At 42.2% G+C, this 25,444-nt stretch overlaps 2 protein-coding genes across 3 annotated transcripts; both read left to right on the top strand.

Moving 5' to 3' along the window:
* Positions 1-4,270: 4,270 nt before the first annotated feature.
* On the top strand, positions 4,271-14,741 carry mutyh (mutY DNA glycosylase). The gene is made up of 15 exons (XM_010904989.3): positions 4,271-4,512; positions 4,722-4,852; positions 5,165-5,204; positions 5,288-5,361; positions 5,464-5,505; positions 5,602-5,673; positions 6,006-6,116; positions 6,447-6,544; positions 6,706-6,850; positions 6,943-7,018; positions 7,245-7,421; positions 7,658-7,803; positions 8,061-8,222; positions 13,244-13,294; positions 13,595-14,741. Exons 1-15 carry the CDS (start codon positions 4,407-4,409, stop codon positions 13,730-13,732), a joined length of 1,569 nt encoding a protein of 522 aa, XP_010903291.1. The 5' UTR covers positions 4,271-4,406; the 3' UTR covers positions 13,733-14,741.
* A 1,674-nt stretch (positions 14,742-16,415) lies between these two features.
* On the top strand, positions 16,416-25,423 carry elovl8b (ELOVL fatty acid elongase 8b). Of its 2 annotated transcripts, none has more exons than XM_029121517.2 (8): positions 16,416-16,531; positions 16,916-16,979; positions 20,487-20,674; positions 20,935-21,015; positions 21,249-21,305; positions 21,480-21,594; positions 22,367-22,494; positions 22,809-25,423. In XM_029121517.2, exons 2-8 carry the CDS (start codon positions 16,922-16,924, stop codon positions 22,974-22,976), a joined length of 795 nt encoding a protein of 264 aa, XP_028977350.1. In that variant the 5' UTR covers positions 16,416-16,531; positions 16,916-16,921; the 3' UTR covers positions 22,977-25,423. The 2 variants fall into 2 exon arrangements, with proteins under 2 accessions (XP_028977350.1, XP_028977349.1); XM_029121516.2 differs by lacking the exon at positions 16,416-16,531 and adding an exon at positions 16,579-16,602.
* Positions 25,424-25,444: the final 21 nt, after the last annotated feature.

The raw sequence follows: 25,444 nt of genomic DNA, 5'->3' as shown, positions 1-25,444 counted from the left end.
CTTGCTTTCTCGACACACTGCCATCAGACTTAAAAATTTAACTCCATAACAATGGACCTACAGCAAATAGTTAATAGCTCTCTGCAATCAAGCATTTTCCCAACTTCTCTAAAAACAGCTGCCATTAAGCCCCTATTAAAAAAGAGAATACTGGATGCATCTACACTCACTTAAAGGATTATTAGGAACACCTGTTCAATTTCTCATTAATGCAATTATCTAATCAACCAATCACATGGCAGTTGCTTCACTGCATTTAGCGGTGTGGTCCTGGTCAAGACAATCTCCTGAACTCCAAACTGAATGTCAGAATGGGAAAGGGTTAGTATGCGGCAGTCCTGTGGGCGAAAATGCCTTGTTGATGCTAGAGGTCAGAGGAGAATGGGCCGACTGATTCAAGCTGATAGAAGAGCAACTTTGACTGAAATAACCACTCCGAGGTATGCAGCAAAGCATTTGTGAAGCCACAACACGCACAACCTTGAGGCGGATGGGCTACAACAGCAGAAGACCCCACCGGGTACCACTCATCTCCACTACAAATAGGACAGTTGAAGACTGGAAGAATGTTGCCTGGTCTGATGAGTCTCGATTTCTGTTGAGACATTCAGATGGTAGAGTCAGAATTTGGCGTAAACAGAATGAGAACATGGATCCATCTGGCCTTGTTACCACTGTGCAGGCTGGTGGTGTAATGGTGTGGGGGATGTTTTCTTGGCACACTTTAGGCCCCTTAGTGCCAATTGGGCATTGTTTAAATGCCGCGGCCTACCTGAGCATTGTTTCTGACCATGTCCATCTCTTTATGACCACCATGTACCCATCCTCTGATGGCTGCTTCCAGCAGGATAATGCATCATGTCACAAAGCTCGATTCATTTCAAATTGGTTTTTGAACATGACAATGAGTTCACTGTACTGAAATGGGCCCCACAGTCACCAGATCCCAACCCAATAGAGCATCTTTGGGATGTGGTGGAACGGGAGCTTCGTGCCCTGGATGTGCATCCCACAAATCTCCATCAACTGCAAGATGCTATCCTATCAATATGGGCCAACATTTCTAAAGAATGCTTTCAGCACCTTGTTGAATCAATGCCACGTAGAATTAAGGCAGTTCTGAAGGCGAAAGGGGGTCAAACACAGTATTAGTATGGTGTTCCTAATAATCCTTTAGGTGAGTGTAGATCTGTATCAAATATCCCTTTTATAGCTAAGATCATTGAGAAGGTTATCTTCAATCAACTCAGCAATTTTGTGACCTCAAGCGGTCTCTTAGACAAATTTCAGTCAGGTTTCCGACCTCACCACAGTACTGAAACGGCCCTGATTAAAGTTTTAAATGAAATATGGCTGAATACTGATTCTGATATAGTAACAGTTTGACATTGTAGATCATAGAACACTTATAGATAGGCTGGGAAATTGGGTAGGACTCTCCGGGACAGTCCTTGATTGGTTCATATCTTATCTAGATGGCCGGAGTTCCTTTGTCACCATTGGTAATAATGAATCTGATAGGGTGGCTATGACATGCAGAGTTCCACAGGGATCAGTTCTCAGACCACTTCTGTTCAATATCTATATGCTACCTCTGGGCCAAATTCTACAGAACAACAACATTAACTACCACAGCTATGCCGATGATACTCAAATATATATGGCTCTCGAACCATATGACAACAGCTCAATAGACTCTCTGTTTCACTGTATAGAGCACATAAATACCTGGATGAACCAAAATTGTCTACAATTAAACCAAGATAAAACAGAGATTATTGTGTTTGGCAACAAAAATGAAAGAACTAGTATTAGTAAAGAGCTGGATTCTTGGGCCCTTAAAACCAGGGATCAAGTGCGTAATCTTGGTGTTCTGATAGACTCAGACCTCACATTTAACAGTCATATCAAAGTGATCACAAAAACAGCATTCTATCATCTTAAAAATATTGCCAGAATCATTCAGAATGCTGCTGCTAGAATGTTAACCAGGACCAAGAGAACAGAGCACATCACTCCAGTTCTTAAATCTTTGCACTGGCTTCCTTGCTTTTAGTTTATAAATCACTGAATGGTTTAGGCCCAGAATACATTTCTGATATGTTTGAAAAATATAAACCGAGCAGGGCTCTTAGATCCATGAACACAGGTCAGCTAGTAGAGCCCAGAGTCCAAACTAAACATGGAGAAGCTGCGTTTAGCAGTTATGCTGCACACAACTGGAATAAACTACCAGAAGATCTTAGATGTGCCCCAAACGTATACATTTTTAAATCCAGGTTAAAAACACTTTTCTTTTCATGTGCGTATGACTGAGCACTTAAACTTAACCACACTGTTTAGCCTTACAGCTTTTATAGCTTCCTATGTTTTTTTCCTGTTTTTATTCTATTTCTATTTTCTTATTCTATGTTTTATTATTATGTTGTTTTGATGTTTTCATTTGAGTATTTGTTTTTATGTTATTGTATTTTTATATTGTTTCTTTTTCTTTGTAAAGCACAATGAATTGCTTCTACACTGAACAAAATTATAAACGCAACACTTTTGTTTTTGCCCCCATTTATCATGAGCTGAACTCAAAGATCTAAGACTTTCTCTATGTACACAAAAGGCCTGTTTCTCTTAAATATTGTTCACAAATCTGTCTAAATCTGTGTTAGTGAGCACTTCTACTTTGCCGAGGTAATCCATCCACCTCACTGGTGTGGCATATCAAGATGCTGATTAGACAGCATGATTATTGCACAGGTGTGCCTTAGGCTGACCACAATAAAAGGCCACTCTAAAATGTGCAGTTCCATCACACAGCACAATGCCACAGATGAGAGAGGGAGCATGCAATTGGCAAATGACTGCGGGAATGTCCACCAGAGCTGTTGCCCGTGATTTGAATGTTAATTTCTCTATCATAAGCCGTCTCCAAAGACGTTTCAGAGAATGTGGCAGTACATCCAACCGACCTCAAAACTGCAGACCACGTGTAACCACACCAGCCCAGGACCTCCACATCCAGCATCTTCACCTCCAAGATTGTCTGAGACCAGCCACCCAGACAGCTGCTGCAACAATCGGTTTGCAAAACCAAAGAATTTCTGCACAAACTGTCAGGGCAGCTCATCTGCATACTCGTCGTCCTCATCGGGGTCTCGACCTGACTGCAGTTCGTCGTCGTAACCGACTTGAGTGGGCAAATGCTCACATTCGATAGCATCTAACACTTTGGAGAGGTGTTCTCTTCACGGATGAATCACAGTTTTCGCTGTACAGTGCAGATGGAAGTCGTGTGGGTGAGTGGTTTGCTGATGTCAATGTTGTGGATCAAGTGGCCAATGGTGGAGGTGGGGTTATTGTATGGGCAGGCGTGTGTTATGGACAACGAACACAGTTACATTTTATTGATGGCATTTTGAATGCACAGAGATACCGTGACGAGATCCTGAGACCCATTGTTGTGCCATTCATCCATGACCATCATCTCATATTGCAGCATGATAATGCACAGCCCCATGTTGGTAGGATCTATACACAATTCCTAGAAGCTGAAAACATCCCAGTTCTTGCATGGCCAGCATACTCACCGGACATGTCACCCATTGAGCATGTTTGGGATGCTCTGGATCGGCGTATACGACAACTTGTTCCAGGTCCTGCCAATATCCAGCAACTTCGCACAGCCATAGAAGAGGAGTGGACCAACATTCCACAGGCCACAATCAACAACCTGATCAACTCTATGCAAAGGAGATGTGTTGCACTGCGTGAGGCAAATGGTTTTCACACCAGATACTGACTGGTTTTCGGACACCCCGGACCCCCCCAACACATTGAAACTGCACATTTTAGAGTGGCCTTTTATTGTGGCCAGCCTAAGGCACACCTGTGCAATAATCATGCTGTCTAATCGGCATCTTGATATGCCACACCTGTGAGGTGGATGGATTATCTCGGCAAAGGAGAAGTGCTCACTAACACAGATTTAGACATATTTGTGAACAATATTTGAGAGAAACAGGCCTTTTATCATTAGCTGAACTCTTAGTTGATAAATGGGGGCAACAACAAAAGTGTTGCGTTTATAATTTCGTTCAGTGTATGTATGAATTGCTAGTGACTGGCGCAGCAAGTGTAGATATACCGAGAAGTTGGGTGATGTTATTTCCCTTTAAATTTTGTAGCAAGGTCTCCATCAAGAGAGGTTTTACTGTAGCTATTAGATGATTGGTCAAACGGTGTCGGGCCCCTCCCCTCCCATCAGTCTAGTGGCGGGAGAGCTCCCTCCACAGAAAGTAAACAATCAACTTAACGGGAATATTACTTGAGTAGGTTTTAAAAAGTAGACCTTATTTGCAAACAACGACAACACGTAGTTACGTACCAAATCCGGAGTGAGGGTTGATCTCAGTATGAGCAGGTTACGATCAGCAACGCGCAAGGTTAAGACAGTCCTTGTTGACCAAACAGATTCACCAAATCCACTGCGGATAAAGACAGAGGCGGCTGTGAAGAAAGGTATGCCTACGGGAAGGGACCTTTGTATGAACAACATTAAATACCTATATCTCGGCAATCTAGCTGTGAAAATCCCCTGACATAAGTTCTGCAACATGCTCTGTCTTGCCATCCTGCGGCCGATCTCGTCCTCGTCATACTACACACAGGTTATTGATAACCACAATCCCAGTTTTGAGTAATAGCATGCTTTAATGTCTTTCCACTAGATCCCTGCACTGATCCTCCGGCCGTGTCCGCAGTTCATTCATTTCCTAATCCTACTGACATCAGACTCTTCAGGAAACATATCCTGGACTGGTATGACCACGGGAAGAGAGAGCTACCATGGCGAACTCTGGTAAAGTCAACCATTTTTACGTTGAATATGTTCCTAGCCAGGCAAATGCATAAGTAAGGCTCAACCTGTGCTAAACACATGAAACCGACATCAGTGTGCTTGCTTTGCAGTTTTACCTTCCTCCCTCTCCAAGTACATTTTTGGCTCAACCAAACGCAGGGCCTCTGCCTCTCTACCATTATTTCAACAGTTTTAGTAAGACCAGGATGACATTATTGAGGCTCAGAGCTCTGGTAACACATGAATGCCCTGATTGACGACGGGCCATCCAATTGGTGACTTATTTTGTTTTACTTCATGCTTCCTTAATAGGCTCTGACCGAACCGGATATTGACACCAGGATATACGCGGGTAAATACCCTGCATTCTCACCTCTGTGGTAATCTAACTGGCTGGTCTTTCTTATGACCCTTATTGTCCTGTTTCCTAACTAGTTTGGGTCTCGGAAATTATGTTACAACAGACACAGGTTGCCACAGTGATCGACTACTACAACAAGTGGATGAAGGTAAACGGGCCTTGTCATTTGTCTGAACTTGATTTCAGCATCTCAGTAGTCAAGTAAATAAGGCATTTGGTTATTCTCTCCTTGTTCTTTTGCCTTTTCCAGAGGTGGCCGACAGTACATGACCTAGCTGCAGCCACATTGGAGGTGATCAGAATGAATGCTAATGAGGGTCTGTGAAGTGGAAATGTATGTTTATTCTGACCATCTTCTCCTCAATCGTCATGCTTTACATCTATACAGGAAGTTAATCAGATGTGGGCGGGACTTGGCTACTACTCACGGGGAAAGAGACTTTATGAGGGAGCTCAGAAGGTCAGTATATATCAGGCATATAGTATTTAGCTATCAAAATATCTGAAAAACGACTAATCTACGTCCTTGCTCTGACAAAATGCCATGCCTTTGGATGTTGGTTGTCCTCAGCAAGCAGCCTGGATCAGATTACCTCTGAGAATATTTTTGGAATGCATAGATAATGTTATCATCCTATTTGGTCCCAGATGTCTGTTTTGTTTTAGACAGACTGTTTCTCTGTCTGCACTGAGTGCGTGTTGTTTTTGGTTGTCTCCCCTGGTTGTGACGTCTCCCGTGACGTCTCCCCGTGACGTCTCCCCGTGACGTCTCCCTGTGACGTGTATACCCAGGTGGTGACCCAGCTGGGAGGCGAGATGCCAAGGACGGTTGAGTCTCTGAGACATCTTCCTGGAGTGGGTCGCTACACCGCTGGAGCTGTTGGCTCCATCGCCCTGGGAGAGGTCTAACCACGCACACGCACACGCACACGCACACACATGCACACACACACACAGTGGTGTAGTTGAGGCTATATCCAGACCTGTAGTACGTTAACGCTGCTAACCAAACAACAATGCTAGGTGTAAGTAATATATACAGTCTGATTTAGGACAGCTGTTCATGATTTTAGGTCAGTGTTTGCACTACCTGTTGAGTAGAGGTTTGACACAGACACACACCAGTATTGTGACTCCTCTGCTGTCTCTACATGTCTGTATTTTCAAGGCATTTTAACCCTGCTTCTTTGACATCATGGTTCACTGGATTGACCTATAACCCTGGTTGCTCAGGTGACAGGGGCTGTCGATGGGAACGTGATTCGGGTCCTCTGTCGTATGCGGGCCATAGGGGCAGACAGCACGGGTCCCGCTGTGACTGAAGCGCTGTGGTAATGCTCTCTCCTGAGTGAACACGTATCACCTCGCCGGCGCGACTGGTTTGCTTTTGAAAGAACAACATGGCTGACCAGTTCAGCACCTCATTCAGAGGCGCATTTTTCTATATTGTTCCTCGGTTGTAATCATTACTGGTCTTTCATGTGTATCCCAGGTGCACTGCAAACATACTGGTGTCTCCAGAGAGACCAGGGGACTTTAACCAAGCCATGATGGAGCTGGGGGCCAGGATTTGTACCCCTAAAGCCCCCCTGTGTACCATGTGTCCCGTCCAGTCCCAGTGCCACTCCTACAGAAAGGTACAATGTAGAAACCATCTCCTGCTTGGCGTTGCTCTGTTCCAAAATGGTGGGGGATAACTAGATGTTACTGTCTCTGGGTCTCTGTAAAGGTACTTGTCAAACAAGAGGAAAACGCCACAAAGCTTCGGGGTAATTCCAAAACGGTGCCTGATATAGAGGACTGTGGTTAGTGTTTTTCCTGCTTTCCTTTGAAATGTGTTTTTATAACCTGGTATTTTTATTAAAGCATGTTTGGTAGATTTTTTTAAAGTTTTCTGCAGGTCATCATGAAATAAAAATACTCAATCCATGTGTGCGTGCGTGTGTGTGTGCGTGCGTGTGCATGCGTGCATACCTGTTCCTCAGTGACCACAGAAACACACCTGACTCCTCTGTTAACTCTCTCCCTCAGGGACCACATGTAACCTGTGCCCCACAGATCCCTGGGACCCCAAGCTGGGCGTTCTGAACTTTCCCAGGAAGCCAACGAAGAAGGCTCCTCGTGTGGAGCGCACACTCACCTGTGTGGTTGCCCGGCCGACCCCGGCTGGGGACCGGGAGTACCTGCTCACCCAGAGGCCAAGCAAAGGTCAGCCCCTGCATTTCAATGGAACACATACTGTATGTTTCTATAGTGATCAACTGCCCTTGGGCCTTTCCAATACCACAACTCTAACCCTTTACATAGTATATCCTGAAATGCATTAGAAATGGTGCATTTGTACTATTGCTTTTTCTGTTATATTTTTCCACATGAAACTTTCCACTTTGATATCTGATACCACACCTGGTACGATCCTTATACCACACCTGGTACCACACCAGGGCTACTGGCTGGAATGTGGGAATTCCCCAGCCTGCTCCTGGAGGCAGATGACTCGGAGTTGAAACAGAGGGGGGCGCTGAGTGCTGAGGTGGGCCGGAGGTTGGGAATCCAGCTGGACAAAGGCCTGCTCCGGTATTTGGGGGAGGTATGTACAGGGGTCCGTGATGTGGTCCTAAGGCTGTTCTCTGAACACTAGCGTGTTTCCTGTGCCCTGGTCACCGTAGGGTGTCTGTCCCCCCCCCCCCCCCCCCGGTACACTACCTGAGTCTACTGTCATAACAGACTTCACCACCAATCTTAATTAACCACTTATTGTCCAGACTCCTATCATTGTAAGCTTGTCTTAGGGTGCTTGCCAGGTTTCTCCCAAACCTCTTGGAGTGACTGTTGTTCCGTCTTCAGGTGGTGCATATCTTCTCCCACATCCACCAGACCTATGTTGTGTATAGCGTGTGTTTGAGGGTCTCCAGAGAGGAAGTTGGTTGGGATACGCAGGCCGGCATCACACGCTGGCTCACTGGACCGGCTCTACACACGGCCGCTGTGTCCACTGGGGTCAAGAAGGTCTGTGTCTCTCTGTGTGTCTCTCTGTGTGTCTCTCTGTGTGTCTCTGTGTGTGTGTGTCTGTGTGTCTGGTTCTAGAGTTGTAGAATCTTTATATTGTTATTGCTTTATTCATTTGTCAGTGGGTATGGTACAGAGCAAATGTTTTTTATCTTTATTTCAAATTATTTTGACATTATTGTAACTGCAATTCTGGTAGAACAGCAAGAGGTTGCTGGTTTCAATTTCCATTCGAATCCCAAAGAATTCGGAATTAACTATCAGTCTTAAGGGAGGGTGATTTCCCTTTCCCACCAATACACCAATAGGAACCAGGACAAATGTAATTACCCTGTAATTAACCTTTGTTAAACGCACAGTTCTAGCCAGAGCTTCTATACTTTGAACCCTATAACCTGGTGAACCGGTTCCGTGACGAGCTCCTTATCTGAAAGTGTCACCACAAAACCAGAAATGTTACATTTCAGTCATTTTGCTTTTCTCTAGAGGCATTACATTATTGATTTGCAACCATGTAGTACATGCGTCACAATTGTATCATTTTTCCTTTACTCCGGCCTCTACAGTAACACCGTTAGTTACAATACTGTTGTTTGCTCCTTGGGGTTTAAGGCCAGGAGTCTCTGTAAAGGACTTTGTGACTACTGCTTATGTAAAAATTGATTGACTCATATCCCTGCCTCAACAGGGTTTTCCCTGGCTCAAAATTAGGCAACGGTGGTAACCCAACCCCGGCACTCAACCGGACACCCCTCTGATATACTTTATATAATGTGGCTACACACTTGAAAAAAGACAACTGTTATAGTGTTAAATCTGCCCTGTTGTCCATGTCCACTTTAGCAGCTAATGCACGCTACAATGTCCTCCCTAATACAATAGCAACCAAAAAACAAGGAATAAATCTATTCTTTACATATTAACATGTTACATATTTTATCTTTTATTACTGCCTTGTTGTGTCATTTTCCCCAAAAAATATTCTATTAGAATATTTCTGTGGTTATAGTAGACATATTTTGAGATTTAAAAGACAAAAATTTAAATGTGTTGTCAGATCAGAATGGCTGCTAATGTTTCTGTTGCAAGAGACCAATTCTGGGCTTCAATATATTGTTGTAATCATGTTCATCTGGTTGTCATGTATGTGTTTAACTTATATGAAACCTGTATGGGACAAAGTGAATGTATTCACAGGGCCAATGAACAGTATCTATAAAACTGAATGATTTAAATCAGGAGTGACAAGCAAACAACATGAATCAGAACATGAATGACAACGAGAATTCCTTCACATTGTCAGTGATAAAATTAAACAAGGGGTACTGCTTTAATTACGAGATGGTACTAACATTGGCCAGACAAAGATTGCAAGACAAGGCATGAACAAAGAGATGCCTCTGTAGGCCAGAAAGCCCAGATGGCTACTGTGGAATACAAATCAAGTGTGTAGCAATCGCAGCAGAGCAGGACAAACAACTGGATTGTATGACAAAGGGTTAAACAAGGAAATGGTGTTGTTGCTCTATCCAGATACCTTCCTATCAGATCTGCAGGATGTGACCCTCTGCCTGCGTGACAGAAAGGGGGATAGCCAGAATTCCTGAGCCATCACAGAAGGACACCCAGATAGAGAGTCGGCCATTCTGAAGGGGTGGCGGTTCTTCCACCCCTATAATCATCCCTTCAACATATGATTCTTCAGAAGAGTTTGAAAATGGTCTTCACACCTGTAGGTTGTGGACTCTTCATGGTTGGCATTGTTTTTCTGTTGATATGCAAATATTATAAGTCCCACCTAGAGGCTTTGTAAGAGCAAGAGAAACTCAGGTACCTGGTCAATCAAGACCTTTTCAGATTCTGATGATAGGCTTTCATCAAGCTTGTCAGATGGATATGCAAAATATCATAGGATTCGTAGTAGTCTTGTCGAACAGAAACCTGCCAGTACAGATTTTGTTGTGTTGTTTACAGTTTGTAAACAATAAATGATTCTTATGGGATAGAAGAGAGAGTCTAGATCAAAGTAACCCTCAACCATTTTTCATGTGGTTTGCTTTGAAATATGAAAACCATGGGAACTTGATGTATTCAGTACAGATGACTATGCACATAGTGAAATATCTATAATATTGCAGAATTACTTCTGTTCTGTCAGACATAATCTTGGTAGAAATTAGGATGCCAAATTTGGTCTGGTGTCTTAAACCAAACAGTGTCTGTCAGTTGTGGTATAATACTGAAATACCTTTGGACCCATTAAGAAGTGGAGAGATCTTTCCAATGCTTTCCACATGGGTTTAATGGTATGTGGCCTCTGTTCGGTGTCTGGAGACAGCTGTGGATCTCAACCAGCAATAACAATCCCATGAAACAGTTATTTTATTAACTGTGCTTCTTCACTTAACTCCCTGGTGGGTCTGGCATAACTTTCTCTATGTTGATGCTGAAGACCTTGGTTTTTCCCGTTTTGACCAGCAGAATAATCTGCTGCTGTGCTTTGCATTCAAGCGGGGCTGAGAATTACTTTGCTTTATTTAAGTTATTTATCACAGTTAACAAGTACAATCAAGCTCCATCAAACAATATTTTGTGAGCTAGAAACAAGTGTGACAGCTCTCATGAGCAGAGAATCCCGGCTACAAGATGTTGTTCAGTTCTGCCTGTGAGTTTCACTCATGTAGTTATATCAGATTACATTGCAAGAATGTCCTCCTGGCTGTTTATGCACATTATATTTCTTAAGATTCATGCTCACACGGGGTGCCTTCTTTAGTAATCATGTTTATATAGGGCTTGACTCTGATCATTCCCATGCAGGACCTTCAGTTTAAGGCCTGGACTGAACGGAAACCCAAGGCTTTGTTAAGTAGTGGACAAACTGAAGCTCCTGATGATGTGGAATGTGAGGTCTGCGCTTTTTAAAGCAAGTATTCTGAACAAGAACAAATTCATATTTACAACAATGGCCCATGTTTGACTCTGCCATTCCATAACCCTACATGTGTTTGTTCTATTGTAGCTTTGCTTGTATGTTTTGGATCATTGTCCTGTTGCAGGATACATATTCGGTTATGATGGATGACCTCACATTCTCCTAAAAAAATCTCTGTTAGAATATGGAAGTCAAGCTTGACTCAGTGATGGCAAGAAGGCAAGGGGCCGAGGCAGCAAAGCAGCCCCAAACCATAACACTGCTGCCTCTGTGCTTTATGTTTGGTATAAGGTCCTCTGTTTAAAGACAGTATTTTGTTTTTGCCAACATAGTGTCTGGCATTGCTTTTAAACACGTCCACTTTTGATTCATTTGTCCAGAGCACATTTTCCCAGTAGATTTGTTCCTTACCCAGGTCTATTCTGGCAATCATCAGTGGTGTCTGGATATTCTTTTTTGAGAGCAAAAGTTGCTTCCTCCCAGACCTCTGTGCTGTCTCTTTCTGAAAGTTTACTCATGCAGTTGGACATTGATTGTGGCTAAACAGGCCTGTAGATCTGATCTAGATCTTCTAATTATTTGACGGATGACAAATAACCTTTTCTGCATAAGAAAATTACATTTTTATTTAACTTAGATAAATGTTTTTTAGTGTGATATGTCAGATTACTTTACCTTTATCAATTGGGTGTGGTTGGAATTAAGCTATAGCTAATATCTAATTGTCATATATCCATATGTAACAGTAAACATAACCTAGTTACCTCTTTTAGGTTAGTCTGTATACCACCGTAGTCACTCACAAACGCTAATCAGCAGTGACACAAGACCAGAATGACTATAGTTGACCTGAGGAGCAGTACTCAGTCCCACACAGAAACCTCTAGCCTCGGACCTGTGACCTCTCCCAAGAGATGAGATACTGAGCTCAAGACTGGGGGGCTGTGATGTCAAAACTGTCTTTCAGCACTATGTGGTGATGCCCTGCTTCCCTCCAATGATTACCCTGTGGATTTCTTCTCCCTATGCCCCAAGTCCTTTGACTCTATCACATCCTCACATGATCTCTCTGGTTCATGGCACTTCCATTGATTCAAACGGCGAAATCACCTTCCTTGTTTTGGCTGAAGTGCAGGTGTTAACACCAGAATGGGCACACTTGCTATTTAACATAACGTCTTTATTTATTAAATGGCAACACATCAATATTTAACTGGTTGAAATGTGTCAGAAAGCGTCAGCAGAGTCCCAGCCCATTTTCCGAAAACATTTGGTGCCCTACATGAACTAATACTTCCTGTTCCTCTTTTTTCCCTCAAACATTGACTTTGCTAATAGCTGAAGTCCTTCAGGGGGTACAATGTACTTACTCTTATAAGCCTGGTTTCCTCTCTACCTATCTTAAAATGAATGTACTTACTGTAAGTCATTATAGATAAGATCTTATCTAAAATGTCAGTCACCAACTGCATTACAAACGTCAACAACAGATTTATATATTTCAAGACTGTTTTTCACCACAGTAGTATTTTGGCAAGTTTATTTTCCCTGAGGTAAAACCAGAACTTCTGAAATGTCACTTCTGCTTTCAAAGTTGTTTTCACAACACAAAAAGATAGTATATGAGGTTTAAAAGTATAAATATGAACAGAAGACAAAGGAACAGACATTCATGAACAAAAACAAATGAAAACAAAAATGTTTGACCCCCATTTATTCATTAGTGTCTTTGGGATTTCTATGTTTTCTTTTTATTATGACAAAGTAATAAAGATTTGACAATTATTGGCAACACATATTTTCAGAAGTTCAAAACGGGTTCTGTGACATGGTTTTCTGTTCTCCTTTGTGTGCAATGATCTGAAAGACCTGGACAGGTCCAAACAAAATGTCCACCTACAGGGAATGTATATGAACAACTGATGAAATATTTCCTGTGTACTCTGGTCACATCTAGGAATGTGTTAAGCTGCTGGTGGTTTCTATGTAAGAATGTAACTGAGTGTGTATGTGCATAAGAACTGTAGTTTTTGTGATAAGAACTGTGAAGGTGAACAATAATACTCACCTAATTTGTCCCTTGCAGATTATCAAGTTGTATGACTCTCTGGAGGGTCAAGAGGGACAAACTACCAAGGTGGGTGTTATTTCATTACATATTATTTTAGAAGAGAAAATATTTCAATGGTAGCCTATAGGGAAGTCAGATTTCATACCTGAGAATCTTTATGGGTTACAAACTGTGTTAAGATTCTTAAAGGAGCTTTACCTGTGTTTCTGAAATCAGGCCCTCTCTCTGCATTGACTTCTAGGCTGGGGTGCATTCATTCCTTCAAATGTTTTGACGGTATCAATGTGGTGGTAATATGTTGGTGATAATGGCGATACCAAGTTGCTGACATCAGTGTTAACTCTTACCTATGCTTGTCTCTCTCAGGGGAAACGAAAACAATCTATGAACATGAAGAGTGACAGAGAGCAGAAGTCTAAAAAGCTGAAAAACAATTCCTTAAATAACGGAACCAGACAACTGTCCCTCGGTTTGTTCATCAAGAAAACGAAACCAGAATCCTGACAGCTAGATGTTTCAAAGTGGTTTAGTTACGTTCTGAGTGACAGTCACAATGACTCCATCCAGTCGGAAAATATTCAGAAATATTCCATTTTCCCACAAAACGGAATTTCACAACTGTTGTATGAAATGAGAGATGAGTCAAAAACGTACATACAGCACTGGTCAGCTACCTTACATGGTAAATTGCACTTGACATTTGTGAGTGCATACATTTTCATATTGTTTTGTGTTGGTCCTGCATGGGATTCGAACCCAGAATACTTGTTTTAAGGATTGTGCACTTAACCAAGTGAAGTACAATATCCAGACGATAATGACAATATGATACATAATTCATATTGACAGAATAGCTATCATATTGATGTAAATTACTACATGGAATTACTACATTGGTGGTTCTCCCCTTACAATGAAAATATTCACTTCCAAAGTTACAGGTAACAGCTACAATTATGACAGCAGCTACAGCGAAAGCATTAATATCCTGCATGCGGATTAGCCTGGAATCCCACAGAGGGCAGAGCAGTTCCCAGCCCCATCCTCATTTCGGTTAGTAACCATATTTGGTGCTGTGTTGCACTCTAGCAGCTTGGGCTCCAGTGAGCTCAGCGGAGGTAAAAGGAAACAAGGCTTTCCCTCCGGCTTTCATGGCTGAACTTGAGCCTGATAAGAACCAGAATGGCATTGGACTGTCCCAAGTCTGCTGTGTCACATTAAATATCCTGAATACATACTGTCTTTATGCTGATGTTAGAATACTTCCAGCAACTGGATTGGAACCTAGTTGTTGTGTAGCTGAGTATACTTATCATTCTCCTTTTCATATTGTCATCTTGAGTTGACTAGTGACCCATGTTACCAGGATTTGCTAACAAAACATTTTCCCCAACAACCAATACTTACAAACATTAAGATTCTGTAAACTGTCAACTACACTTCTGTTTGTAACCGATCCTTCGTGGGTATCTTTTAATTCTTACTTTTAATAAAAACATTTGATTAAATACCACCAGAGACATTCTTATTTCATTGCTCAACAAAGCCTGCCACCCAGTGATGATATATGCGATTATATGACCCTGTCTGTAATGGACTATAAGTATTTGGAAATGGAGTGGCCTTTTCGTTCTCATAACTGAGATTCAGTTGAGGAAAAACACTTATTTACCGTTATGTACTTGTTTGAACGCTAAAGATGATATTTTATCAACAGGTGTAAATACTCTGTTGCATAAAAGAAGCTTTGGTGCATTTAAACAAATCCTCGCTATAAACACTTCACGTAAACAATGCAAATATTGCAAAAAAAGCTGCATTTTTACATAGTAGCCTAATGTGGCCTTCATGGTTCCAGCTAAACAATGCGTTGGTTGTTTTGTCGCAGAACCCAGAGACCGATGGTTCAGGATGTATTCAGCTCAATCATCCGGTTGTTATTTCCATTACTCACTGGGAGAGGAAGACCACTGGCTGGGCAGGTGAGCAAGGTGGAACTGTGCCGACATTGTGCTGAATTTGTCTTTGATAAAAAGTCTGATCTCAGTACAGTTGTGTTTGCTTCTAAGTCAAATATGTAAGAGAAGTAGACTTTACCGTTAGCTAAAGTAAAAAAAATAAAAACAGTGTTGTTTAGAAGGACTTGGCAAATTAGGTTGCTGTGAAGGCATATTTCACAAAGGTCCCATCCCCAAACAGAAAAAAGCAAATGTGCTGAAGATCCTGTTTGACTCTACCACCTCCTTCAGAATTGGTTCAGCCTACTCTGCTTCCCAAGCATTCTACTGGAAGCAACAGTGTATATTGGATACGTTATACAGAAAAAAGGTGGTTGTTTACATTTTGTCAGCGCCAGTAAATTAAAGTAGGCCGAGACAGCGACTATCAAGGTACAGCCAGCAGTGAATCGCTGAGTTCTCCAGAGAACAGCGAACTTGCTATCTAGCTGGAAATGCTGTTGCGGTTCACATGGTAACGTATCATTACGTTTTATAAAGGGACTGGTCAACAACATTGACACAACCTACATTGAGCCTAACTGAGCGACCTTCACGAGCAGACAGTACAACGAATCTGCTGGCTAGCTAGCCCACATTTTCAACTGTGATCGTCAACGCCGCCTCGGAAATATTACATATTTCCATTTCATCCACCTTCCTTTAGCCTGATTTTTGTCATCTGATTTTTCTGTGCACGAACACCTCTGACCCCGCCGCCTGAATGGGAATTTCACTCCCGCCTCTAGGGTTGATTATAAATAAAGGCCTTTCCGACAGTCACTAAGTTCAACGAATTTGTTAGCTTGCTGGTTCTGCGGTGGTGGACTTCACCGCGACTTGTCACCACACAGGGTTGTACTGTGATTGGTCAAGAATGGCACCGCGTTAGAAATAGATCTATGTGTCCTAAGCCGAAAAGTAGCTCAATTGAAAGCCGAAAATGCTGTCCTCGATCAAGACAGTTAACAGCTGCTATTGTCCAGTGTAAATACAGTCAACGTACCCCATACTTTTTCAATTTGCAGCTGTAAAATAATTTTGGTTATTACGCGTTTTTTAAATACTGGCCTCAGCAAACATTGCACTTCATAGGATTTGGGTTAAAGTTGAACACATGTTCAAACTTGAAGAACTTGAAATACTACTCATAGTGCCTAGGTGAGCTGTTGTCCCAATGTCCAATCAGAACGCTGTGTGAAACGAGTGCGCTCTGTCACCGGTAGAAACTCTTATGCCTTGTTTCAGAAGGAAGTCAGACATAGCGTTAGCTGCGGGCTTTGAGGAAGTACCAACGCTTTTCTGAGTAAGTAGAGTTCATTCATTAAAATAGCTGCAGTTCGGTATGTTCTACTTCATTTGTTGATGCGAAAACGTGTACGTGTATTTTGAACTTTTCTTGACATTTTATACAAATTGAAGACTGGAGTAAAGCAGTAATTCGTAATTCTTGTAATATCCATTCACCGAAAAAGTTTTAGTCCGCTGCGTCAGATGCTTAATAGGCGCCTCTAATGTGCAGGAAATGTACACATTTTTGATTATTTCATTGATTATCTTACCAAACGGATATGTTTAGTATAGTACAGAGTTTGCCATTAAGAAAATTGCTACGTCGTTGTGAGTCTCATCTTGGTTATTAGCGACGACAGATGTCATTTATTGAAATGCCACCTTTCTTTTCCAACAGTCTCAAATGGCTTCCCCAGGGCAAAGCGTCGAGTCCATACACCAATGGATTTTTGAGAATGGAGGTATGTAGGATCTTGATTTGTCTCTTGATTAGTTTCTTAGTTAGGCCAACTGACAATACAATTTGGGGTGAGAAACCTTCATGTAGGAAATTATGTTAAACAATAACTCATTCACTTTATTGTATGCAACAAAAAAGGGGAACTTCATACTAATTACTCAAAGAGAAGTTATTATTGTCTTCTCTGAGGTAAGGTCAAAATGTATCCCTGCTTTCAGAATCCTTCAATACCTAACGTTACGAGAATAGGGCTGTTTTGTAAATGTTTTACGAATTGAGAACATATTTGAAGGGATCTTTGACCTATCCTCCAGACACAAGGTCCTTTTATTATTTGTCTCATCGACTTTAAATCAAAACCACAGTTATGTAAATACAATGATTAATCCTATTTTTACACTTCTTTTCTTTCTTCTCCAATATTGTCTTATCCGTTAGGATTTAAGGCCCTCCAACGTATTCGGTGGAGTTGATGATCGCAGCAAGCCTCCCTTTTAGGCACCATGCCAAGCCATTTTGCTTTTGTCCACACTGTTCTTCCCACTAGTATGTCTCGTGGATCAACATGTGTGAAGGCCTCCGTTGGCTCTGCAGGCTTTGCATCCACTAGAGCATGATGGGGCCAAGCCGTCCTGCAGACGATGCTTCCCTCAACCCAGTTCTGCTCAAACCTTGACTTCATTGGTTAGCTTGGTGCTTAGACCGCTGTGCCCCCCTGGGAGGTTTAAACTGCAGTTTCGTCTCAGCTGTAGACAGATGTGGACCTTTTATTAACGTTGGGTCTACGAGGGGTGGAAACCCGGGGGTCCTGGTCCATAAGGGAACCTTGAAGCAGATACATTTGATATTGTCGGCATTCAGCAGACACTCTTATCTTATAGTTAATACATTTATTATACGACAGCTAGGTAGAACAACCACACAACCCAGTAGTAGTTATGGACTTCCTACTCAGTTAATTAGTTATCAGGGGAATCAAAGTCTGCTGAGAGGAAGATTCCTTTTTTTTTTTTTTTCTTTACTGCATCAGCCAACCACCTAAGAGGGCCAAGAGGAGTAGAAAGGCCTTGATCATTGTGGGATGTGTGCTTGGCATTATTGTCTTTCTGGGTGGTTCTCTGATGGCCACACGTCAGCATCCTTGCAGAGACCAAAAGGTTGTTAATGATATTTTGTGGCTGGTTAGGGGTTTGTTTTGGATCATTTATTCTCATTTGGATGCCAAACCCATGACGTGCATGATCAAAGATGTTCATGTCATCCCCCCAAATGTGTAGCCAGAAGTTTGCTTAACAGTATTGGCAGTTTGATTGGCACCAAGGATTTGGTCAGATGATGCTCTTTGGTTACCTACACCTGTATTGGGTTTGGCATTGAAATGAGAATGTGTGAGCAGAAAAGAAAACATTTGGTTTTGAAAAGGAAGAACAAATCTCCTTGTTTTTCGTTATGCTTTTCCCCCTTCGAGTAATTACTATAGCTTAAGTTAGTGGATTCATTTTTGGTGCTTTTCGTCAAGATTACTTTCTCACCCCAGTGTAGGCTACAATACATTCTTTAGTAGCCTTTCTTGCCATTCTGCTCTTCGTTCCACAATGGCTTCATTGTGGCCCAGACAGAACACAATACGTCACATGACTGGCCTGGACATTCAGTAATGGTTACATCCCCATCAGCCTCACGGAATCAACCGTTCAGAACATACTACTACTGTACACGCCCCAGAAATCCATCAATGGTTGTGTATATTTACTGCTACTAATAAACTGCTCAAAAACACTTAAATCACACTGAGTCTCGATAAACAAAATATATTAAATATCAAAATCTTTAATGTACATGGTGTAATTCGTTGAAAACAAAATGACATAACGGGCAATGGAAACCAAAATCCCCAACCTATTGAGGGCTGGATTCAAACAAACAATGAATATCAAAGTGAACAATTAAAATTACAGGTTGTTCCAACTTGTGTGAATTTCATCATAACAACTCTTAATGTGACTCAGTAGTGTGTATGGCCCCACGTGCCTGTATGCACTCCTGACAACATCTGGGCATGCTCCTGATGAGACGGCAGATGGGGTCCTGGAGGATCTCCTGGATCAAAGCATCTGTGAGCTCCTGGACAGTCTGTGTCTCTACCTGGTGGTGTTGGATGCACCGATGCATAACGTCCCCGAGGTTCTCAATTGGATTCAGGTCTGGGGAACGTGAGGGCCAGTCAATGGCATCAATGCCTTCGTCATCCAGGAACTGCCTGCACACTCTGGCCACATGAGGCCGTGCATTGTCCTGCACCAGGAGGAACCCAAGGGCCACTGCACCAGTGTAAGATCTGTTGATGTGTCTGAGGATTTCATCCCGGTACCTAACAGCATTCAGGGTACCGTTGGCTAGCATGTGGAGGTCTGTGCAACCCTCCAAGGATGTGCCTCCCCATCACAGACCCACCACCAAACGGGCCGCATAATGTTCACCACGGCGTCTCCAGACTCTTTCACGTCTGTCACATTCTCAATGTGAACCTGCTCTCATCTGCAAAGAGAATGAGGCACCAATGGCAGAACTGCCAATTCTGGTGTTCTCTGGAATGCCAATCAAGCTGCACAGTGCTGGGTAGTGAGCACAGTTCCTGCTAGAGGACGTCGGGCACTGATGCCACCGTCATGGAGTCTGTTTCTGACAGTTTGGTCAGAATCATGCACACCAGTAGCCCGCTGGAGGTCATTTTGTAGGGCTCTGGAAGTGCTCCTCCTGTTCCTCCTCACACAAAGGAGCAGATACGGGTCCTGCTGCTGGGTTGATGCCCTTCTACATCCCTGTCCAGCTCTCCTCGTGTAACGGCCCGTCTCCTGGTATCTCCTCCATGCTCCTGAGACTGTACTGGGAGACACAGCAAACATTTGTTCGACGGCGCATATGGATGTGCCATCCTGGAGGAGCTGGACTGCCTGTGCCACCTGAATGGGCTGCAGGTACCGCCTCATGCTACCAGTACTGACAAGGACACTAGTAAAACGCAAAGAAGAATCAGTCAGGAAGGATAAGGAGAAAGAGCAATTGTCTGTGGCCACCACCTGCAAAACCATTCCTTATTTTGCTGGTTGTCTTGCTGTTGCCTCTCCACTGCACCTGTTGTCACTTTCATTTGCACCAAAACAGGTGACTGATTCACAATCACTTATGCTTCGTAACAGGACCGACTGAACCCCTGCTGTTTATTTGTCTTGGTGTCATACGGTGATGATTACATGTTCCCTTAATCTTTTGGAGGAGTGTAGATTGTGTTTAATGCCGAGGCTGTAAGTCTGTCTGGACACGTATTTTCTAAATGACTAACGTGCATTTTAGTTATCAATCAATCAATCAAATGTATTTATGAAGCCCTTTTTACAGCAGCACTTGTCACAAAGTGCTTTACAGAGACACCCGGCCTTAAGTTGTGTAGCTCTTCTCCCAAATGTCTGATTCCGGTTCATTTAAAGGTAGCTGTGTTCTGTTTCAGACAAGAGGACCGACCCTTGGCTGCTGGTCTACTCTCCAATGCCTGTGGTCTATATATTCCTGATCTATCTCGGAGTGGTCTGGGCCGGGCCCAAGCTGATGAAGCACAGGGAACCGCTTGACCTCAAACCGCTGCTCATTGTCTACAATTTCACCATGGTCTGCATGTCAGTCTACATGTTTCACGAGGTGAGCTACAATTCACATTGAAATCACTGAATGGGCCTATACATGTTTGTGTGTTCTGCAGCCACGGGAATTTGTCTAATTATGCTTTACAATGCTGTGTTTCAGCTGTATTAGTCAGTGCTGTGTTTCAGCTGAATTAGTCAGTGCTGTGTTTCAGCTGAATTAGTCAGTGCTGTGTTTCAGCTGAATTAGTCAGTGCTGTGTTTCAGCTGAATTAGTCAGTGCTGTGTTTCAGCTGAATGAATCTTTTGATGTTGCAGTTTCTGGTGACATCTCTGCTGTCTAACTACAGTTACCTGTGTCAGCCAGTGGATTACAGTACAAGTCCACTTGCAATGAGGGTGAGTGTGTGTGACTGAAATGTCCTGCTGAACATCTGTCTCTGAGAAATGTCCTGCTGAACATCTGTCTCTGAGAAATGTCCTGCTGAACATCTGTCTCTGAGAAATGTCCTGCTGAACATCTGTCTCTGAGAAATGTCCTGCTGAACATCTGTCTCTGAGAAATGTCCTGCTGAACATCTGTCTCTGAGAAATGTCCCCAAGCCTAGACTGACAACTCTTTCTTTCACCAGATGGCCAAAGCTTGCTGGTTGTTTTTCTTCTCGAAGGTTATAGAACTGGCTGACACGGTAAAAACTTACAAACCACATTCATTAGGTCCCAAACTGACAGAAAACTGACTGAAACAAACTGGTACATGTTTGTCCTATAAGAAACGCCTGTTTTTGTTTTCGGTTTCAAAAAAGTTATCTATGGAATTTTTAATACATTTTTTAAGTCCATTCCCGTCTCTCCTTTGGCAGGTGTTCTTCATCTTGAGAAAGAAGAACAATCAGTTGACCTTCCTGCATGTTTATCACCATGGTACCATGATCTTCAACTGGTGGGCTGGTGTCAAGTATCTGGCTGGAGGCCAATGTAAGTCCTCAGTGACCATGAGTCTTTTCAGTTGGACCTCTTCATCAAAGTTCTGTGTAAAAGCAGGTTGTAGGATGCTTTGGAATTTGTAATATAATAATAATAATAATAATAATACATTTTATTTATATAGCACTTTTCTTAGACTCAAAGTCACTTTACAATTCAGGTAGATTATAAAAACAGAACAGAACAAGACAAGACAAGACAAGATTCAGACAGATGAGAAGGGAGGTGGGGCGTGGGGCTACGGATAGGCAAATATCTGCTTGACTAACATTTTACAATCACAATACCGGCTTCAACCACATGTTAACATCGCAGTCCCTGCTTCACCACACCTAAACATCGCAGTCCCTGCTTCACCACACCTAAACATTGCAGTCCCTGCTTCACCACACCTAAACATCGCAGTCCCTGCTTCACCGACACCTAAACATTGCAGTCCCTGCTTCACCGACACCTAAACATTGCAGTCCCTGCTTCACCGACACCTAAACATCGCAGTCCCTGCTTCACGACACCTAAACATCGCAGCCCCTGCTTCACGACACCTAAACATCGCAGCCCCTGCTTCACGACACCTAAACATCGCAGCCCCTGCTTCACGACACCTAAACATCGCAGTCCCTGCTTCACGACACCTAAACGTCGCAGTCCCTGCTTCACAGACATCTTAAAATGATTTATTTTTTTCAAATGGGTTGGCAGTCACCCATAGCGTTCATTGTGCTGTGTAACCGATGATGATGATGGTTTTGTGTTCTTCTAGCCTTCTTCATCGGTCTCCTCAACACCTTTGTCCATTCTGTGATGTACTCCTACTATGGGCTGGCTGCACTTGGGCCTCACATGCAGAAGTACTTATGGTGGAAACGTTATCTAACCTCACTCCAGCTGGTGAGTGGTTCTAGCTTCAAACCTTTGGTGCATGAATAGGTTGGCTACCATGAAAGTCTAGAGGTTACTGGGATTAAGCCCCTGATGCTGTCAGTTTAGCGGTAATCCACAGTCAGTTTAACGGCACTGGGAATGGAAAGTAACTTTGCAGAAAGATAATCCTTGCATCTATAGTTACTGTGGAAAAGGGTTCACATTTCTCATCCAACAATGTTTTGGCAACATTTGACCAGAAAACGTGATTTTGAAGCAACCTGTTTAAAACGAGGCGTAATGTCATCTCAACCGTCTGAATCTGAATGTTTTCCTTTCAGGTCCAGTTTCTGCTGGTGTCTGCTCATACAGGCTACAACCTCTTCACTGACTGTGACTTTTCCAAAGCCATGAACGCCTATGTCTTTACATACTGTATCAGTCTCATTGCTCTCTTCAGCAACTTCTACTACCAGAGTTACCTCAACACCAAGGCCAAGAAGATGTAGATGGTATGGACAATTATGCACTTAGTGTCTCACTGTACCGGAATTCAGTTTGCTGGTAATTTAAACCTTTTGTAACCAATTGTCTAGAGACTGTTTTTGTGAAGCCTCCTACCAAACGCCTCTGTGGCAGCGTTTCCTAAACCAGATCCTGGGGACTAAGTTAATGTACCCAAGCTCTACAAAGCTGACTTGAATAATTGTATCTGTATAATGACTTTGAGATATTATATTTGAATCAGTTGTGTGGGCAAAAAACAAATGGTATACACCTTGATGACTCCAGGACCGGGTTTGGGAAACGCTCACTATTACATCTGGCTGTGAAACTATGAAAACAGCTTTGGTCCGTTGTAAGGATGTAGACTGGGATGTGTATTTCTGTTTGGCACCTATACGAGAGCCCCTTTAGATTTGAGATGAGCTGCCCTAACATAACTCCTCTTCAACCGTGTTGGCATCGGTGTGTTGTCGGGGTCGGTTGATCTGACGCCACCTGGTGGCCAACCATTGTCAATTCCTTGCCTGAAAATATTCACTGAATATGTGGAACCTCTCCAACTTGTCCAATACGGAAATTGTGCTCCTCTAAAACAGTCTTGTGTGTTGTGAATTTTGCCATTTCAATGATTGCAAATTGTTGATCAAATGTCCGGAGATGCAAGAGTATATTTTTGAAGAAAATGTTAAAATTTCTGAGGCTTATAGTCACTAAAATGTTAATAATTTAAGCATCGTCAGATGTTAATGGGGGTGAACAAAGCATTTTAATATGCTTCATATGCTATAATTTTTTTATTATCAGTAAAAATGAAAAATTCATATTTCAAAGTTTAGCTCTCTTATTAAACATGTTTCCGCGATAAAGGAACATTTCACTATTTTTTCAACTTGATGTTAGTAACTCACCTTGTAAGCAGTCAGTGGGCTAGGATGAACTTTATTTACAATCTTTAAACAGCAATTACAAACATCTGCTAACTCTAGCCAGCAAAATAAATCTATGAAAGTAATGGTGGTGCGAGGACGTTTTATTTTATGTTCAAATCACATCAGTTACATGAAACAAAATATGCAGTTTTCTTGTGATTGGGAGATTCTCTTTTATTTTGTTAACCATCTTCACACCATTGAGTTTTAGCTGGTAGTTGCTCAAGTTAGTAAAATAGCTATTTAAAGAAAATGTAATTGCAGTTCATCCTATCTCATAGAATATTTACAGGATGAGGAAACCATTGTGAAATAGCTAAATGCTCTTTTAATTGCCTGTTGCCCCTAAAGATAACATGCTGCTATATATTTATACATAATGGACAACCAAAAAGAGTTTGTAATATTGCAGCTAGTCTTTGCCTGATATGCAGTGCATTTTCACACTTTAGTTAATGAAAATGTTCTCAAGTTTTGTTTGTGTTTTCATATTAATGTATATTTTGACGTGTTTACAACACTTTACACTCAAGCTGTCTCTATGTATTTATTTCTTATTTTTACAATGTATGTATAATGACACTATGATAAAAGAGAAATACATATATAGTTGGGAATCATAAATGAGTTGGGCTTACTAGCAAATGTTTAGATTTAATCCAAGCTGAAATACGTGTTTGTTTTCAGACCTTTCTGCTCAGTGTTGCATATTGGCTTCATTGCATAAATATTCCTACGAATGTTGATTTTAAAAATGTGTATATATGTTTTACCAGAAATGTTATTTCAGGTCACCTTGGGTTGTCCTAATCGCTAGTTATCTACGGGTTCAGTCAATGTATCTCAAGTCTGTATAGGGCCCTGAACTACTTAAGTAAACATGTTAGAGGAGCTGTTTCACAGGTTCTCAAACAGCAACATTCCTTCCCTGATGTTACAGTTAAACAGGGTTTCTAGGCCTCCTTGCTGTATTTGAGTGTCCACCAGGGGGCAGAGTCTGTCCATGTCTGCTGCTCCCTGTGGCCTTTTCTTACGTTGCTCATTTTCACCTCCTCTCTCTTTGTTTCCTTCTCAAAACCCATTGGTTGAGAAAGCCAGTGGTCCCTCCCCTCTGACCTTATCCTCCAATAGGTTTTCAGACAGGCAAGGAGAAGACAATTTGAGAAAAGGCTCATTTGTAAAGTCGTAACTGTTCTACACTTGATTTGATCTGCATCTTCATATTGTGTATATTTTGTGGCACTGCTGTTTTTATATTGGGCACAAATTAATATTAGAGTGGATGTTATTTGAAACTTGTGGAAAGCCAAGAATCCTTATGCCCTTGTCGTGTGTGTGTGTGTGTGTGTGTGTGTGTGTGTGTGTGTGTGTGTGTGTGTGTGTGTGCATGCATGCATGCATGCGCGTTAACACCTAGCAAAATGTGTAGGAAGAAGTACCTGCACACTGTTTTACTCATACTGTTTCTCCCATCATTAAAATAGTTATTTCCTTTGTCTATGACTTAAGAAATGACCCCATTAATGTTTTGGTACAATTAT

This window comes from Esox lucius, chromosome 8, assembly GCF_011004845.1.
Source record: "Esox lucius isolate fEsoLuc1 chromosome 8, fEsoLuc1.pri, whole genome shotgun sequence".
In the NCBI taxonomy this organism is placed as follows: Eukaryota; Metazoa; Chordata; class Actinopteri; order Esociformes; family Esocidae; genus Esox; species Esox lucius.
The sequence above is the reverse complement of the archived record's forward strand: the minus strand, read 5'-3'. Positions and strand labels throughout refer to the sequence as shown.